An 18,429-nucleotide genomic window follows, 5' to 3' on the forward strand; every position below is an offset into this window, starting at 1 on the left:
AGTCTAAACACTTCTCCGCCAGTGCCTTTCTCCCCATCCACAGCTGCTACAATGGGAATATACTGAGATGTGCAATAGAACACGTAAGTCGTAAGCACCCTACATCTAAAGTTTTCCCAAAGGATATGAAGAGGAGGAGCTGGAGGAACGGCCTCCTAGTTACCAAAGAATAGGCTAGGGACTAGGGTAACAGCCAGGAATGGAGACCTGGATCCTTGTTTTCTTCATGAGGAGGAGATTCCAGCTGAGGAAGATACCCTGTCCTTCAGGAATTAAAAGAAGGGGTTTGCAGTATCCCTTTCATGGAGGCCACTGTAAAATGTAAGATTTGTGGAGCCAAAGAAAAACTAGCAAAAGAGAGCTGCTTGTATCCAATGACTTTCTACACAAATGTCAAACATACCCAGGGAAGGGCAGCAACTCTAGAATTGTTCTTAACAACTACAGCATTTGCTCCTCTATGTGTACTCTCCTGCTTCTCGCACCTGGATTGCATCTCCAGGCTGATGCTACACATCTCTGTAAGGTCGCTCCCCATGTTATTATCAAGTTTCAATATGTACTCATCTGGTACATTTAGTAATTCAGTCTGATATGGGATTGATTCCCAGAAATGGTTTGCATTATTGTGTCTCTCCAGCTCTCCCATACCTGGTTTCTTCTTCCCTTTGCGGGAGCGTGGTTTTAGTTTCTGTGGTAAGTGGCTTCACAGGTAGGTAATTTCCAAGCCCAAGGAGTACAAAGTTACTGACTTTAAAGGCTGACACACTGTTTCCTACAGTGACACTACAGTGATACCTGTAAGGTCCCTACAGCCTGGAATTTTTTCCCTCCTCCCTGTCTCTACTCTGCTGTATGTAGGAGGCTTTGTTAGCTGATGGTCTTAAAGAAATTCTTTGGTGTATGATATTCCTTGCCCTGTTTTTCCTCTTTTGTTACATGATGTCTTCTATTCAAGCAGCCAAGCCATAGCTGGCAAACAGCCCCTCTCTAGGTTTTTTACACATTGCTGCAAGGCAAAATAAACAGTTGTTTCCAGTTTGCATTGTCAGGGCTACAGATGTATGCTAATTATCCTTTCAGTCTGCTAATGGAAAACTGAAAGACATTTAAGTGTACTTTTCTAAGGCAGAGACCAAGGTCTATGGACACCTGTCCCTTTTAATGCTGGGCTTTGTGCTACTCAGAGCACAGTACTATGTCATCTCCCGTTATGTTTACTCTAAAGGCATTTTCAGATTTCCACAGGGCTTTACAAAAGGCCAGGAGACAGATTAAATCCTTCTGAAATTCAAGAACATTATGTGTCTTTTTTTGAGCGGCAATGATGCCAAGGATAATATTTGGGTTGACCTGAGACCATTTGAAGGACGGAGAGCTTCAGAAGAGGGTGACAGGAACTACAGATTAACATGGGAAGTTCATTGTTTTGGTAAGATGCTGTAACATTTACTCAAATTTCGTACCTTCCTTTTGTTTTCTAGAAAAAAAAATAAAAATACATAAACAAACAAAAAAACCCAACTCCAAAGCCAAGCCTCATAAACCCTTCAGGTAAAAGTTGGTATTAGCAAGACTGTCATGTCTAATAGTCTCAGTAGAAGAAAGGAAACTGGAAATGAATCTGCAGTTTATTTCCAGTTTTGGTATCAGGTTTAGAACTGGCTGTTACACAAATGAATGAAACAATCTCAGATGTGCAAGGCCAGCAATGCAGAGACCTTCCCAAAGGGAGGAAGCAAGGATCTCTTTCCTTCTTTAAGTTTTAGAAGCCTTACCTCATGATACTCGCTTGTTTGCCAAATATTTCTTGGAATGTTTCAAATAACTGTTCATTCTAGTTGGTCCTGCTGTGCCTCAGCCAAAGTACTGGGCCTTTCTCTGTTGATGCTGCCTCTGCGGGAGCCCAGAGTCAAGTGATGTGCTACTATGGCAAGATGCTACACACATGTTTTAAGCGTCTATCTTTTCTATGGGAGATTGCATACCTACGCACAGAATAGGTGTGTGTATACGCACACATACATACCCATATCCATGGTATGTCGAGATGAGAGATACAAACGATGCAGGAGAAGACTTGAGAATTACCAAGGTACCTGAAGCTACAGGGAAGTACTGATGTTCAGCTAATCCCTAACACCTTCAAGAAGCGGGCTCCACAACTGCTTCCTGCCTGCTCCACACAGACTACTTTCCAGTGTTTGTTGCTATATTTATCAACCAAATTACAGTATTACTGAGAGGCCTCAGGCAGACTCATTCTCCCTTATGCCTCTCAAGCATACACTGGAAAGGTCCTTACTGTTTAGGCAACACCATTTCAAAAAGTTGAAAAGTCCAAGCTCTCTTCAATGTCATCACTTTTCCTGCATTATCAGGAAATCCTTTCATCTAGCCTCAAATGACAATTGTATATACTTACTGTCAGCAATCACTTGCTTACAAGATTTTTATTACCCTAAATGCAGGGTCATTTATGCATTATTATCATGGGGAAATCAGGAAATGAAGAGTTAAGACTGAAAACTCAGCCTTCGTTTTGCTGTCTACGCTTACAAAAAATTCATTCCAGTTGGGGATGCTAAAAGGTTCTTACAAAATAATAAAAAGAAGACATCTGTCAATTAACGTAATGGAAACTAACATTTCTCATATCTTTTTGCAGCAGGAGCATACAGATTGACTTGACAGGCTACAGATTTCACTAAAGAGGCACCCTTCTTTCAGACAAAACATGTATCAAATGACTTCCATGAGATTAGTTGATGAAAATTATGCAGCAGCTTCAAACTGACAAGGAAGAATATCTAACAAAAAGTCTGTACAGTATGGGTATGAAAAACTTTAATTACTTATTGCCTCAAAACTTCTGAGACAACTGTCTTTATTCTGGGTTAGCTTCATTTGGACTTAAAATCCTGAAACTGCAGGAGAAAATGTATTCATCTATTGTCATTTACACAAAAAGATCAGACTTGCACATTTGGGGCTAGTTATTCACATTTATTAAAGAAAAAAAAAACACCCAACAAAAACCAGAGAGATTCAAAGAACTTAATTTTAAAGAAGTTTTCCCAAATAACCCTGCCATGCTAACAACAAACACAGAACATCTTGGCCCCAAAATGATTCATTTGCCAAACAAGAGCAACTGGAAAGGTTTCACTGTAAGCTATGGTTCAACTTTATGTATAAAAAATACTCCATCTTCAACTACAATAGTCAGATGAAATCTGGTTTTAAGTCACACTTAAAGCAGAATGCAGGAGCACAGAGAAAGACCAACACCTGCTGAGGTTCCCCACCTTCTGAACACTAGGAAAGTTCACACTTCACTCGTTATTTCTTTTTAAGTAAAGGAAACAGTTCTCAATGAACTGATGAAGTCACTGAAAAGGCACTCACAGGTACTCTAGAATATCTGCAGAACCAGATATCTGCAACTAAAAGTTTAAATGTGTCAAAGCAACATGTGTCAACCTAGTGCAGAAGGTTTAGAAACAAAAAAAAATGATTTCATAAAGGATTTACTGCCTTAAATGTGCTCTTTTCAGACGCACCACAGCAGAAGTCACGGCAGTGCTGCCTGAAGAATCCATGACTTCAACATTCGTTCCCAGGTAAGACAGACCTTTGCAGTGATCAGGAAATCCTGTCTCATCTCAGAAAGGAACGGAGGCCTGCCATGAAAAATTGCTTGCAGATCTCCAAGGAGTGATGTATGAGTGAGGTACATAATTAAAGAGGGAGAGAGACGGAAGAAGCTCTGAGCTGGTAAGGGAGAAGTCACAGGAGACTCATATTTAGTAACACGGCAAAAGTGAGGTCATAAACCTGAGCAACCAAAGGGTAAAAAGGAGAAAAGCACATAGTGAAGGACTGGACAGGTCCCAAATGGCCAGGGAGAAAAGCTCAAAAGACTGCAGACTGAGTTTTGGCAGAAAAACACAGAGAAAGATCTGTTGTGTATTTCTGATGGACCCTTTGAAGTTTTCTGGATTTAATCTGATTTTTGTCTGTCATTCTTTGCCAAAAAAAGATAAACCCTGCCAGGGAAAAACCTACCTTCCCTTATCCTTATACTAATAAGAAAACAAATGGTCTGTTTTAGATATCAAAACACTTAAAATGTAGAATCTTTCTGCTATGATGTGTTTGAGAGTTTGATATTTCCAATACTTGCAATTATAAGTGACCAAAGTTGTTCCTGGTTAAGTATCTTGTATTTTACCAAACTATGTCAGAACATAGGTCCTGGTCCTACTACACGGAGAGCTTCACCGCAATCAACCCACTGTCTCTATTTGTACTTCACTGAACTGGATGAGAGAGGTTCATTAACTAAAATGCTTCTGTAGGGGTCCCCAGTATATATGTATATGTATATACATATTTACTGATAGTGAAAGTCTCCTGGAATTCTGTCACTCTGTAGAGGTAACGTAATTTAACTGACTCTAATATTGTATTATACCATTATACTATAAAGTTATTATCTTTTTAGGCTCTAGTCTAACAAAGTCTTTAAGCATAAGATTACCTTTAAGCCCTTTTCTTGGATTACTTTAGTCCATACTTTAAGATGCCTAACTTTAATGCCTTGCTGGACTACTGAAAAAATATACTGATATAAAAACTATCATGTAATCATCACATTTATGATGCTCAGCTCACCACACACACTAGTTCCCATTAAAATGACAGAATTTACTATGTATTATTCTAAGCAATATGCTGAGAATTTCATACCCATTTGCAACTCTAATACATTAAAGTGCCCCAAATACCATTTTGTCATTACTATTGGCAGGTGTTTTTTAACAGCGATATTCATATGAGGATTGTCAGCTAACTAGCAAATTTGGAGTTCAAGTAGGTGTTAATACAGAGTAGCAATAAAGGAACTGGACAGGACAAACAGGAAATTCACTTTCAGAAGACCATAAATACACCTTCATAATAGTTAGTGTGACACTGTCACTTTAAAGGCTGTGATCTATGAACACAAAATGGTGTGAACAGTTCTAAACATCCATGTGTTTTACACTGCCTTACCTGATTGGATCTCTTTTGTATTGACCCCAGTCAACTTTGCCATCCCTACACAAACTATTTGTGTTTACCCAAATACAGTTCTTGTCTCCCCAGCTGTATGATCCTAGATTTCTGTTCAATAATGGCATCAGCCATTTACTTGGGTACGCTCTTATTTTATTGAGGTCATTCCAGACTTTTTCCTCTGCACTCTATAGTTGCATTAACAGCTTCCTTCCTATTTTTAAATCACCAGCTAATTTCAGCAACTATGTGCTTATTGTTTCTTCAGGGTCACTCATAAAACAAACACCATTATTGATCTTTCTGAATCTACCACTAGTTTTTCCCTTTTATCTTGTCTGAGTGACTATTCAAGAGGCAATTTCTCAACAAACCAGGACATCTATCCTAGATAAACTAGGGTATCTGAAGAAAGAGGTTTTTCTCTGTGTGCTAATACAGCTCCTATCATTGCAGTAGCCAAGCAACTCATAAATGTTAGTGATTTTGTCTCCACGACACCTTTTTAAAGGGAAAAGTGTTGTTAAGTGTCTTTTATGAACATGAAACTAAGACAGGGGGATCTAGCGCTTCAAAGGCAAAGACCACTCCTGAAATGTAGAACGAATTGCATCCTTAGTTCCTGTATTTGAAGCACAACAGCATCTTCCCTTTATTTCTGCATGCAAAAATTGTGCACACCGGATGGACAATTGCTTGTCTGCTGGATTACAGTGACTGATGACCTGGCCAGTTGGTGTTTATTCTGCATTTTTGATGAGTATCTGAAGGCAACTGACATCAGAGGCTAACACAAAAATGCGTTAAACCAAATTGCTGCCAGTATTTTATCTACTGTTATTATTAAGCTTCAATACAATCATTGGGGTTTAAACCCTCAATCTATTCACTGTCCTCCACTTAGGCCAAAAGAAATTTTGCTTTGCCAAAACAAAACACAATACCAAAATGCAAAGCAGCCTTTACAGGTAGTAGGACCTAAGTGACATTATTCAGGCCCCAAGCATCTAAAGCATCTTTGAAGAGAGTCCGTTTTATTCACACATTTTATTTTAAGAGAGTATGTAAAGACAAGATTTACTGGCCATTACCATTTGGCTAAGTGTGGCTCCTTTCAGATTAATTCTAGACCAATCCACAAAGAAAGTTCCAATGCAGTTTGACTACTATAACACATTAGACAAAGTTTTCCAGTGGTCCCTGGGTATTTCAGCACTATCCAGCCACCTTCGTTATGGTTTCTCTCTCTTTACTCACAGAGGTGAAAGGTTTGCTGGTCTTGTTCTTGCAGATCAACACACCTCCAAAGAGAGGGGTGGAAGGCTAATGGTCTAGCACTAGAGATTGCTGCATACACTGGATAAGTCTGCAGTGCTGTGCCACATGGAGGTGGCTGAGCCCGCAAGCATTACACCTAATGAGGGATAAGAGTAATTGAGCAAGGTGCAGATCTGCACTACCACAGCTGGATGGAGTTACTTGTTCTGCATGACACTGCCCATGCACACAAAAACGTATGCTGTGTGTTTCATTAAAGGGCAGGCAGAGTCTTTCACTCTTCCTGTCCTGCTTTAACACTTCCCAGGTTTATTAAACACAGTTTAAGAAGTTTGTCCCTAGGCAGGAAATTCATGCCAAAGGTCTCAGAGTTGCAAACCACCATTTGGTAGGAACAATAACACTGTCATTAAAGGGTACTGTTACTCATATTATTAGTTAGTATATTAGCATGAAATAAGTTTTTACATGAGAATTTAAAGATCAAACATGCTAATTGCATAATGAATAAAGAAGTAGGCAGCAAACACTGAAAGACCTGGAAACAAGTGAATCCCTTAAATAAAAGGCATTCAGTTAATACGGGTATTGGAGTTGCATTCTCAGTTCAAAACGTGCTTGTCTTCTAGTTTTGGGAAACAAAATAAAGACTAGCGTCCTCACTAGGTTTTGCCTTCGCTTAGGAAAGCATGCATCAGGCAAAACTTGTCAACCAGGATGTGGAAAAGTCCTAGTAAAGATAGTATGAACTCTGTTTTTCACAAGCAATGCATTATGCTCAGGCAGACATCAGTTTGATCTAACGTGTTGTATGTAACTGTATCATGTGTTACAGGAGTACATTCTGTGCCTCCTGACACTCAGATGAACTAAACCCCAGTACAAATGCTTCCCTGGCTTGACTGCTCTCTTCCTACCGGATGGGAGACTCTGGGCTCTCTACAGTTTCTACCCCTGCTTGCTAAGTCATGTCAAAACTAGAGACTGCTTTGTCTTTACTTAACTTTACATCCTGTTACTTGCAGAAAGGAAGTAAGTTATGTTAATAGCACACCTACTTTTTCCTAGTGAAGATGTATTCTGTTGGGTATTAGTGCCATTCACACACATATTTAGACACCCAGTCAAAGGCTATGACCAGCTGTACAGCATATAACGATTTTTTTAACAGAAAGAAAATGCCATTAAAACAAAAGGCCCTGTTCTGCTTCTGGGTAAACAAACTGTAATTTTACAAAGGCTCAAAAAGGAAAGGGATTAACATGCTTCAACGTGGTAATGGTCGCAACTGTTCACATTAAAATTTTCACAGTAAATGAAACCATAACAGAGGTAGGAAAGAAGTCAGTTTTCAGTGGCTCATGCTGTTCTGCTGACATAAATCGCCATTTTTTAGGTAGTATATCCACCACCCTGTATAATGATAGAAAAACTGCAACCCAGCGTTGATTAAGTTCGGCCTTTTGCATGCTAATTTTAGCCTGCTCTGCCAAAATAATTGCATGCGCCACCTTATTTACATGCTTCTAGATATTTAGCACCCTCTCACTATTCTTTCTTCACCATCCTTTACTTAAGCCTGTGGCCCTCCCTCCTTGTTCAGGGTCTGCTGTTCAACACCACTTCTGCTTCCTGAGTTACAGTCAGGACATCTTCCCACCACGCACACCCATCCTTTTCCAGAGCTCTCTTGGCAAGGCTAATGCTAAATGTCAGTCCATCTTCTCCCTGCCTCTCTATGTTTTCCTGCATGCTGCATACAACGCTTCATTATCTTCATGCTCTTTATAAAGACCAGCAACTTTCCTTGACTAGAACATGTTGGCATGAAGCCCTACCCAACCGTCCCAGTAAGGCTGGAGGAGCCAGGTAAGTACAGACTGTCGCTGGTTGATGCCAGCCAACAAGTTCACACAAACACGTGTTACACACCGAGTTTACACAACAGTGACCAAAAAGGAGGGAAGGGACAGGCCGCGGAAGTGTACCAGACCCCCCGGAGAAAGCTCTGCTCTGCGTTATTGTAGCAGCACTACAAATGGATGTTTAAATACAATGGGGTGCTTATCTGCCTGCCAAATGCTCACGATGCCTTTCCACCTCAGTTATATCATGGCAGCGTGAAACAAAAAATGACAAAGGACTATTAAAGAAAGTCAACACAGTAAAAGACGAAATGAAGGGGGAGGCCCAGCACCCAAAAGCCTGCGTGCAGCGGTGTGGCAGCCGAGCCGCAGGGATGCAGCACCCCGCACGGACCCCGCCGCAGCTCCGAGACAGGCCCCGCTTCACCTCACCCAACCTCTCCGCACCAAGCCATGCCCGGCTCCCCTTGTCCGCCACCGCGGGGACAGCCGCAGCCCGCGCCGGAGCCTCGGCCCTTTCCCCACATGCCCGCTCTGGCCCTGCCCCAGGCCCTGCCCTGTCCCCACACGGGCGCCCAGGCCGGGCCCAAACCCTCGTCCCCTGCCCCGGGCCGCGGTGGGCCCGCGGGGGGCGGCCGCCCTGCCCTGCCCCAGGGCCGGCCGCGGGGGGAGGTGGGGACCCCGCTGCCCCTCGGGGGGGCCGGGGCGAGGGAGGGCGTATAATAAACAGCATCGTTGTCATGCGGGCAGGGCTGCCGGCTCCCCAAGCCTCCTCCCCGCGATAACAACCCAGGTACAGCCCGCGCTCGCCCCCCTCCCTCCTCTTCCTCCTCCTTCTCCTCCTCCTCCCGGGGGGCCGGGGAGAAATCCGCAGATCAAAGAAAAGATGCACAATAATAGCGGGGTGGGCGCGCACCGCGGCCCCCCGGCCGGCGGGAACGGGCCCGGGGCCTCCGGCGGAGGCTGGCCGCGGCCCGGCCGCTGCCCGCCCGGCAGGAGAGTGAGGGGGGCGGCGGCGCGGGGCCGGGGCCGGGCGCCCCCCGCCGCGGTACTCACCCGGGCCGGCCAGTGCGGGTACCCCTTCATTTTGGCGAACACCAGGTCTCCAGCCTTGTATTCTCGGGGCCGCGGACGAGCCATCGGGAGCCGCCGCGGGAGCCGCCGTGTGTCCCCCCGCCCTCCCGCACCCCCCGCTCCGCACACGCCGCCCCGGGGGCAGCCGGGCGAGCCCCCGTGGGGTGCGATGCGCCCGTGCACGGGGCGCAGCCGGGAGCGGGGCCGGGCCGCGGGCAATCCCCGATCTCTCCGGCGGCGGCGGCAGGAGGAGATGGGGTGTGTGTGTGTGTATGTGAGTGTGAGTGTGTGCGTGTGCCTGTGTGTGTGAGTGTGTACGCGGGGGAGGGGGAGGCCTTGGACACAACCCCAGCAGCCCCCGGTACCAGGGAGCCGGCTGGCGGCGGGGGCCTGGCCGGGCGGGGGCGGCCGGGGTGCCCTCACCCCGCGGCGGCGGGCGGGCGCGGCGCTGCCCGCGGCCCCCCCGTGCGAGCTGGCTACGCCGCCCGCGCCGCCCGCTCCATCCCCGCCGCAGCCGCCGCGGCCCCGGGAAGATGGAGCCGTCTCCTCCGAATTACTCCTCGGGCAGCGACCGAAAACAGGATCTTCTTATCCCCCGCCCGCTCCTCCCCCCCCCCCCCCCCCCGCGCTTTCCCTTCCTGTTATTTTCTAGGTACACAGATCGGTTTCTATGAAAATAGGAGAGCAGAGAGCGGCTGCAGTCCCTCCCGGCCCTGCCTTCCCCGCTGAAGCATGACACGGTTCTTTATGCGCGCCCGACATGGAGGCTGGGCAGCGAGGAGAACCCGGCTGGTTTTTACAGCAGGGCCCCAGCTTTCCAAAGGCTCCCAGCCCTGCTGAGTGCCCCGTCCCCCCTTGTCATGGAGGCCCAGGCCCCAGCACTGATGGGCTCCTCGGGTTGCCTCGGCCTCCCCCTGCACCGCTGGCCACACGCTGTCAACAGGGCACCCCTGCAGCCGGGGTACCTGCAGACCCCCGCCTCTAGAACGACCTCCCCACGCAGCCAGACCCCTGGCAGCACACACGCCCCTAGGCAAAGGCCTGGCTCCTGGGCACAGGGTTTTCCCCATTCCTGTACCCAGTACCTTACCCACCACCAACCCCTCCACCTTGTTCTCAGCACAGAACTCAAACCCCACAGCTACAAAGACCTGAGATCTGGTTAAATTCACAACAGGGGCTGTCCCTCAGAGGGTGTTTGGGGCCTGGCTCCTGCCAGATGATGCCAGTTTTCACAAACATGCACCTCTGTGGGAGGGAAGCACTGGGAACTCACAAATCCAAACCATGGGTACAGCTTGTTTACCATAATGTTACCAGCTAGGTTGTAATGTTCAGAATAAATTACCATTGATGTTTATTATACCAAAGGATTGTGTAGAGGAGCAAAAGTAGGAAGAAACCTGCAAGCAGAGCCACCAGCAGAGAAGTTTAGGAAAGGTTTTTCTGCAGGTTTGGCTGAGGTTGTAGCAGTGGGTTCCCCAACCATTCCCACATGCAAGGAGGCAATTACCCCTTTGGGTTTAGGGACACAGCTCTGGCTGGATGCTTTGCTGAGTCCTAAGGAAAGCACCTTCCCGCTGATGAAGAAGGAAATAGGTGGCTGAAGACTGTAGGGTCACATTTCAGGGAGGAAGTAGATGAACAATAGAGAGCACTACTGGTCTGTAAGGGCTGGTAATGACAGAGAAAGAAACACTTCTAGCACCTGTTCCTGGGATGGAACAGGACCAAGAAGACTCTTGCCATTTATGGTGTCCCCAGATGTGGTTCCAGTGCCCAAATGCTGCTGTTGGCAGTACATGAGTCAATAAAGTTTGTCACTGGGTCATAAAACAGGATGAGCACTTCTCTGCTTGGGGAAGCGCTGCTGTAAAACCATTATCTCAGGTATCAGGAGCAGACTAACAATGGAAAAAAAAACATTCAAGAAGCTGAACAAACATTCAGATGATTGGCCTGCACTGTGCTCAATGCCGATAGCTGTTCCTGAAGTACTGAGATCAGTGACAGGGTTATCGCCTTCAGTACAGACATGTGGCCAAACAGCTCAGTTTCACTTTCACATCTGATAGGATTTTGCATCTTTTAAACAGATACCTCATTGGAATTTAAATTCCCTTCTGAAAAACGTAATGCAAAATTTCTGAGTATAGGAGCAGTGAACTCTGATCAGAGTCTGTCCAGAATAACCCTGCGTGCTGTGTCTCACCTCTCCTATCTCTGTTATCTCCCCAAACCAGCCTTATCTCCAGAAGACTACTGGAGAGGTGGAGCTGGGTTGGGTTGTGCTTTTTTTTTTATATTATTTTTAATACATTATTTGCTTTTGATTCCAGATGTGAATAGCTCTTTCTAGTAACTAATTTGGTGACCTTAAATGAGGAAGGAGCAGGATGTATGCCATTTTCTTCCAAAAGGAAACTGTAGACATTATTATGTAAACATCCATGCAACAATGTATTGCTAATGTCAGGATAGCAAAATTCAAAGCGACTAGATACTGAACTGAAACATCTCATTGAAATGTCCACTTTTAACTTCCTTTTGTCCCAGCATTGGTGTTGGCAGAGAATGCAGTGAATGAATCATGTTTCTAGTCTGCAGTGAAGGTGATCATATGCTAGAGCTCCAAAGAAGAAGAAAATGCGTCCCATAGACATGCAAGGATGCAGCTCTCTTTTTCTCCTGTGTATAGGGTGTAAAGTGTAAACGAGTTGCAAAGGTAAGAACTCTGCTCAGGTTTGGCCAGCTGGAAACTCTTCAACACACTGCAGACAGTTTCTCCATCAAGCCATGGTTAAGACGCTGGGAAAGGACAGGGAAGAAAAAGCAAATTTCCCTGCTATTAAATGAAAAAACCCAGATCAAATGTTCTACATATTGACAGCACAGAAACACACCTCAGTACATACAGCAAAGGAGTTTTTAGTGTGCATAACCTGTCAGCCATTCATCATAGTGTACAAAGCCTGAGATGTCCTGCTATGTCACCTGTATTCTCCTCTTTTCTCTTCTATACAAAGGGAGTTCATCTACCCATTCTACACAGAAGTGGGAAAGAGGAGTGTAGAGAGTTTCTTCCAAACACTTCAAGAGCAGTTTGAGATCTTAACCATGAATGCAGGAGCACAGAGGCTTGCTAGTATGTACACTACATGTATATAGCCCAGGTCTTAGTGTACAGAAGTCAAGAGCTGAGTCTGTCTTGGGCAGACAAAGATCAGCCGGTCAGAGGCAGGAACACCGTGTCCTTACTGAGCATGGGAGATCTGCAGCAGGGATGGCTCTCTCCTTTCACCTAAGCCCCCTCATAAAATAAGATCGAGTCCCCTCTCACTTCTCATCCTGTGAGACAGGGGTTCTCTTTCCAAAAGTATGAGCAGGGGAGGGGAGTAAAGGCAGAGGCCCAGCAGGACCACACAGAGAGGTGGCAGGGTCAGGAGTGTGGTCAGTAGTGAAACCCATGAGCCACCCAGGACAGGTTGAGTCTGAGGTAACTGTTTTGAAGCCACTACCACACTACTGAATTTTGCTCTCCCAATAATTCCAAGGAAACACTGTTCTTTAGATATTGAGAAGCTTTAAGCCAGTACTGATCATTCTCCCCCTATTCATATAAGGAGAAAAATAGCTACATTCCTAGTTGACAATTTTCACAGGGAAAGAATTCCATTGATTCAAGAGTGTGGATCAATCTTTAAGAAAAGAGCATGTGAACATAAAAGGCCCAATTTCAAAAGAACCCTCCAAAGTCATGAATAAATTTTTAAACATACGCAAGTTTTGCATTAAATACTCCATGATCATAGTTTTGCACATATACATTTGTATGCAAACTGTCTCATATGTGAACCCTATCCATGTTGCTGTCTTGCACTTTCCATTTCGTGAGGTGCTGCCTATATTGTGTCTGTAGAAGCCACATAGATTATTATATTTGCCTCTGAAATTCTGTCCCTGGCCACCTCACCATTTTTGCTTTCTTCGCTCAAATTTCTTCTGAGATCAGACTCTAAATGCTCTGCAGCGTGGCCACTTTATGACCAACTTTACTGTAAGATACTGAAATAAAAGTATTTTTTTTACTCATCTATCTATAGCTGATATAATTTTCTATCCTTCTTCATTTCCTTTTCCTGTATGCAAAAATGTGCCAGCGATGATTACGGTGATTAGTATTTTGCCGATGTCCACAGTAAGCTAGTGCTTCTCTGTTAAATATTTTAATAGGAAGTTGTTCTGAGTCACAACTGAGCCTTTCCCCTGTGCAAGGCATGTCTGAGAGCACTGTCTGAAATCACAGAGCTACTTCGTGTAAAGCAGAAAGAGGCTGTGATGTTATATGTCCATCCCAACATGCACTGAAGGGCACTTACCGTGCCCATTAGGATGTTCTTAATTACTGGAGATAAGAAGCTCACCAGGGGATCTTGAGCCTTCTCTGTAATAAGTTTAAAAGGGAGAAGGGGGTGTGTCATAGCTGGAGCATGTTATCTATACTCGGTTTCATGAATCTTATACAGTGTAGCAATCTCCTAATCATATTAAATTAGACAATCTTTAAGGTGATTGCTTTACGTGTGTAGAGGTGTGAACGTGTATCCTAGAGGCAGAAAAGATGGGAGCACTTCAGTTAAAATTAACTTCTCTCTGACTGGGAGCTTTCCATTATTAATGGGAAAGGTTTGTATGGGATGGAAACGTTATCAGTGAGTATGCATTGCTGCCATTCTCTGTAGGCATTTCAGCCAAAGCTACAGCAGACAAAATATGCCTACAGTGAGTGCTGCTTAACAAGTTCCAATTCAACCTTTGTTTTCAGTTGCTTGTATATTTTTCATAATTTAACCATTAAAATGGAAAGTGTCCATGATGACTGCGTGGCTAAAACATACCCAAACCTCTTCTGACAATGACAGTGGAAGAAATCATTGTAAAATTACCAAATTGCCAGGTAAACAGAGCCAAGTTGCAAGAGTCTGAAAAACATTCATATGTGCTCAGTAGGGGTTGATAAACAAGTCTTAGATGTTCTGTCTGGACTAAATGTGCTCTAGGCTAAAGTGAATGTGATTCAGCTCATGACTGTGGAAGCAAAGCTCATGAGAGTTAAAAATGGCTAGACAGTGTACCAGGGTGGAGGGATCAGGCATATATGCAGAGAGAGAGCTAGGAAAAGCTGGAAGGGGACCAGGAGCTAAAGCCTGGGAAGGACATAAGGAAAAGCAGAAAGGGGTCAGGAGATAGAGGTAAAAACAGCCACAAATTTAAGATGACAAAGATTGCAGAACATATTATAATTCATCAAGAAAACCCACACATGACCTGACAAAATTCTGTGGCCCACTGTGTCTCATTCTCTGACGGTAACTTCTGCATACAAAGACTAATGATCTGTTACTATGCTGCCAATTAACTCATCAGCTTATGTGGAAATCTTGACACTGCATTCAAAGACACTGGACTCTATGACCTAGTAGAGTGTCTAAGTGGTAACCAGCCTGAGATTTTGTGCTGGGGGATAAAACAAAGAAACCAACCCAGAAAGAGATTATTAAAGATTGTTATCACAAACCTCCCAAGAAGACAGCAGAATTAAAGTTGCACCAGCAGCCTGAGCCCAAGCATTTCCCAATGTTTGACTACCTGACTTTGCAACTTCACTGTTCTTTGCTTTTTCTCTTGTGGCATGTGAAACGCTTTAGCAGTCACTTGTTGAGAAACACTCATCAAAACCTAGCGCTTCCATTAATATGCAGTAAACATTACACATGATATGAAGATTACCTTGTTGGACAGAAGATAAGACGCACAGTCTACTTTGCTGTTCCCATAATTTTAAGTGTTTGGCAGAGGTGTCATTCATTGCAATCAAACTAAGGACTTCTCATCTCCATTTGATATACTAATCTATAAAATGCCTCTTCAAATGGCCAGGTGAGAAACCCCATCTCTAAAATAAGAAACTCATAATGCCTAGGAAAAAACCCCTGTAACAGACATTTCTCCTCTGGAGAAATATTTTAAATGTGTCATCTAAAGCCTCAGAGATTTATTGGCTGAGAAATATGCTGAGAGTTGGCAGGAACAATAAATTTAGTGCCAGACTCATGACACTAACCCCATCGTAGTTTCCCCTCATAAATACTGGAGAAAAGGATTTCTCTCACATGTCCTCTGGTACATTTGTCAAAGTACTTTTTGGAATGTGGCTTAATGAATTATTACATCCCGACATGGACAGCAGGACATATTTATTTAAGAAGCTTTGTAACTTCATGTCTGTGTCACCTGAATGACAGTGCTAGAAGCTGAGGAACAAAAGAAATAATGTGGCTAGCATGAAGATTCTTGAGATTGTGGCTGGTTTGTACCACTGGGTGATACTAGTACTCAAAGGCACTTGCGGGTAAGGACTGAGATATTGCTGGTGTTTAAGGTGTTGAGGAGAGTTCTCAGGCTGTGTGGCTGTGGTGATGCTGAGGGTGATGACCATGATGGATGCCAGGATGAAAATGGGCATGGGGAAGTGCTTGGAGAAGTAGATATGATACTGAGCCTAATAGGTTGCAGGGGAAGAAAGTCTTCACCGTCCGGGCAGAAAGTGAGGCAAGTTACTCATTCTCAACAAAGAGGGACTCAGCAGTCTGGGCAGCCATTCCTTTCCAGGGAGTGAAGGAAGCTGGAAGGGTGGGACTGAAGCTGCTGCGTCCACCACCACCACACTTGGTCTGAAATGCTATCACTTAAGCCTTCTAGTGTTCTCTGACAGGTCAGCACACCACCCTGTGCAATGCAGGAACTGGTTCCAGCTGGCTCCTGTGAGAGCTTCTTAAAAGCACATTTCTTCACACATTCCACATACCCACTACCTCCAGATCACGTTTCTTGTGATGGCCTGTGAGAGTGCCCCTTCCTACTTACATCTTGTCATGTGGCAGCCACATGTTGATTGTTTCCCCATTAACCATGCCAAACCTAATATCCTGCTCACCTATTTGTCTTTCAGAGATCTCCAGGCTATACTCCCTGCTCATGACACGTCCTTCATATCCTGCTTCTCAAGAATCACAACCTCATTTCTTTGGAATTCCTTCCCCAAAACTCCATCCCTCCCAGACACCCAGGACAGCTGATTAGGTCTACCACATCTCTAATGAGTGTGGGTTAGAGTAAGAATGTAAAGAGCCTGGAATTAAAGAGGTATATAGTATGAGAAGAAAAGGTCATGAGTAGGATGTGGAGGAGGAAAGGATGTTAGTGCGCTTAATAATAATTAAGATTATAACTTGTAATTAACATTACCTTGCCTGGTGTTTCAGTGATCCCTTTGTTGTATAATGTATCCCTTTCTCCACAGTCTGACTTTGTTTTCCTCAACACTGCCCTCTTCAAAGAAGGCACAGTTTTCTTCTGAGTTTGGAAAGTTATATGTTTATAAATAATAAATAGAATAATAATAAATCAGGGCTACTGCACTTGCTAGCAAACAGCCAATATGCACTAGATCTCTCAGAAGTCAAAGGGTCTGTTTCTGCTACTGTTTATGCCTCTTTACCTACTGTGGATACTGAAGTTCTGATTCATATCACTGAGAAACTTGAGTTGCTAAAATGCGAACTCTCAGTAAGATACAAAGGCAATATAAATATTACAAAATAATACACACCCTAACAGACATGCAGAGAAATTATTATGAGCCAGGAGATGTACATATTTCTAGACAAGTGACAACATTACCATTTAATTAGAACATAGTGACTTGGTAAGCAAATGGCTTATTTCTGGACACTTGTCTATTTTCTTCTTTAGCTGTCACTTATGTTTAAGTGGATGCTGTCTTATTGAACATAAACAGTAGTTCAAACCTTCCCACTGTAGTTCAGAGAACTACAATGCTTCAGAATAAACAGAAAAATAATACCTATCATCTTCACTGAGTAGCAGCAAGGGGCTTAGTATATTGCTGGAAGACAAGCATAAAATATTTAGGCTGGTTAGTATTAAGAAAGTCAAAGAGAATATTATGAGATGAAGCAGCCAAACAGAATTGGCAATGATAGTCTTATAATGGGCAGGTTTTTATAGACTGTTACTCCCACTGGACACGATGCTCCTGATTTACTCAGGCAAACCTCCCACTGAAACTTTCAAAGGGCATATTGCCTGTCTAGAGATTGCTTGTATTGCATCCTCCCTCTGCAACTCCATGGGGTCTGACTGCTTGCTGTACTAGGCAGATGCTAGCCCTATGAAGATAAAAGTCAGTGTTTGCTGCCATGTGGCCCACGGTGCCCAAAGAGAAGTAGTCTGAACACTCAAAGCTGCTTTTTGTTGTTCAATGGTCAACAGGGAATTTCTGGAGCATAGCTAGCAGAGGAGTAGTAGAAAGGCAAGAACGGATACATCTGGCTAGGCACCACAGACCTTTCGTCTGCAAGCCTCAGTTTAAGCAGAGCTTGAATGAAGTCATTTTGGACCCTATCAACAGGTAAAGATCAACTTTTCCACACGTCTGTGTGGAGGACAAGTCTCGGGTAGCAATGGTAGATGAGTTGGTTTGCTTTCCCATGCAGTGTTCTCCTCTGCCCATAACCAGCCTTCAAGGATAGCTTTTACCTTACAATGGTAGCTTAGGGAACTCACAGCATGTAGACTTCAGCATCCAGTATAGAAGGAATCATTTCCTGGATATCGCTAACGTCCACATAACATAAAATTACAATTGGTAACAAAGGATATGGACAATCAAGATTCTGGGCAGTAATATAAACTAGTAACAGCAGGCTATTCTATAATTGAGAACCATAACATGTTTCACATCTAGTACTGGCCATTGTATGCACTTTGTGCAATTTGTTTGTCTATTTGTTTCAGCAATGAGACTTTAAATGAACAGGCAAAAGATGCTCCCATTTTGTGTTCATTTCCTAAAGCTGATGAAGTGACCTGTATACAAATCAAAGTGAGGAATTAATTTCTCAGCAAATACATAATTTACAATTACTGTAATTGTCACAAAGGTCAATAAGCCAAATGTTGGTGCAACTTTGCTGACACCAATATAAGGAGTAATCTGGCCAGTGTACCTGGTGTACCCACTCCTCTGCTGCAGAAGGTGATGAAAGGAAGCACACTCACACAAGCC

General features: G+C 44.1%; 1 protein-coding gene and 1 long non-coding RNA gene across 2 annotated transcripts in view; one reads left to right on the forward strand and one right to left on the reverse strand.

Annotated features, from left to right (window-relative positions):
• HDGFL3 (HDGF like 3) overlaps positions 1–9,735 on the reverse strand; it is a 38,342-nt gene extending 28,607 nt beyond the window's left edge. Inside the window, exon 1 of the mRNA XM_062629755.1 lies at positions 9,261–9,735. Coding sequence (XP_062485739.1) covers positions 9,261–9,344 — 84 coding nt within the window. The 5' untranslated portion in view covers positions 9,345–9,735. The remainder of the gene's footprint in view (positions 1–9,260) is intronic.
• On the forward strand, positions 8,807–16,759 carry LOC134169318 (uncharacterized). The gene is made up of 2 exons (XR_009966857.1): positions 8,807–8,997; positions 9,931–16,759. It is a non-coding gene; the product is annotated as an uncharacterized LOC134169318 (long non-coding RNA).
• The last annotated feature ends 1,670 nt before the right edge of the window (positions 16,760–18,429 follow it).

The sequence above is a fragment of the Pezoporus occidentalis genome, unplaced genomic scaffold (assembly GCF_034315485.1).
Source record: "Pezoporus occidentalis ecotype Australia unplaced genomic scaffold, CSIRO_AGI_Poc_V1 ctg11, whole genome shotgun sequence".
In the NCBI taxonomy this organism is placed as follows: Eukaryota; Metazoa; Chordata; class Aves; order Psittaciformes; family Psittacidae; genus Pezoporus; species Pezoporus occidentalis.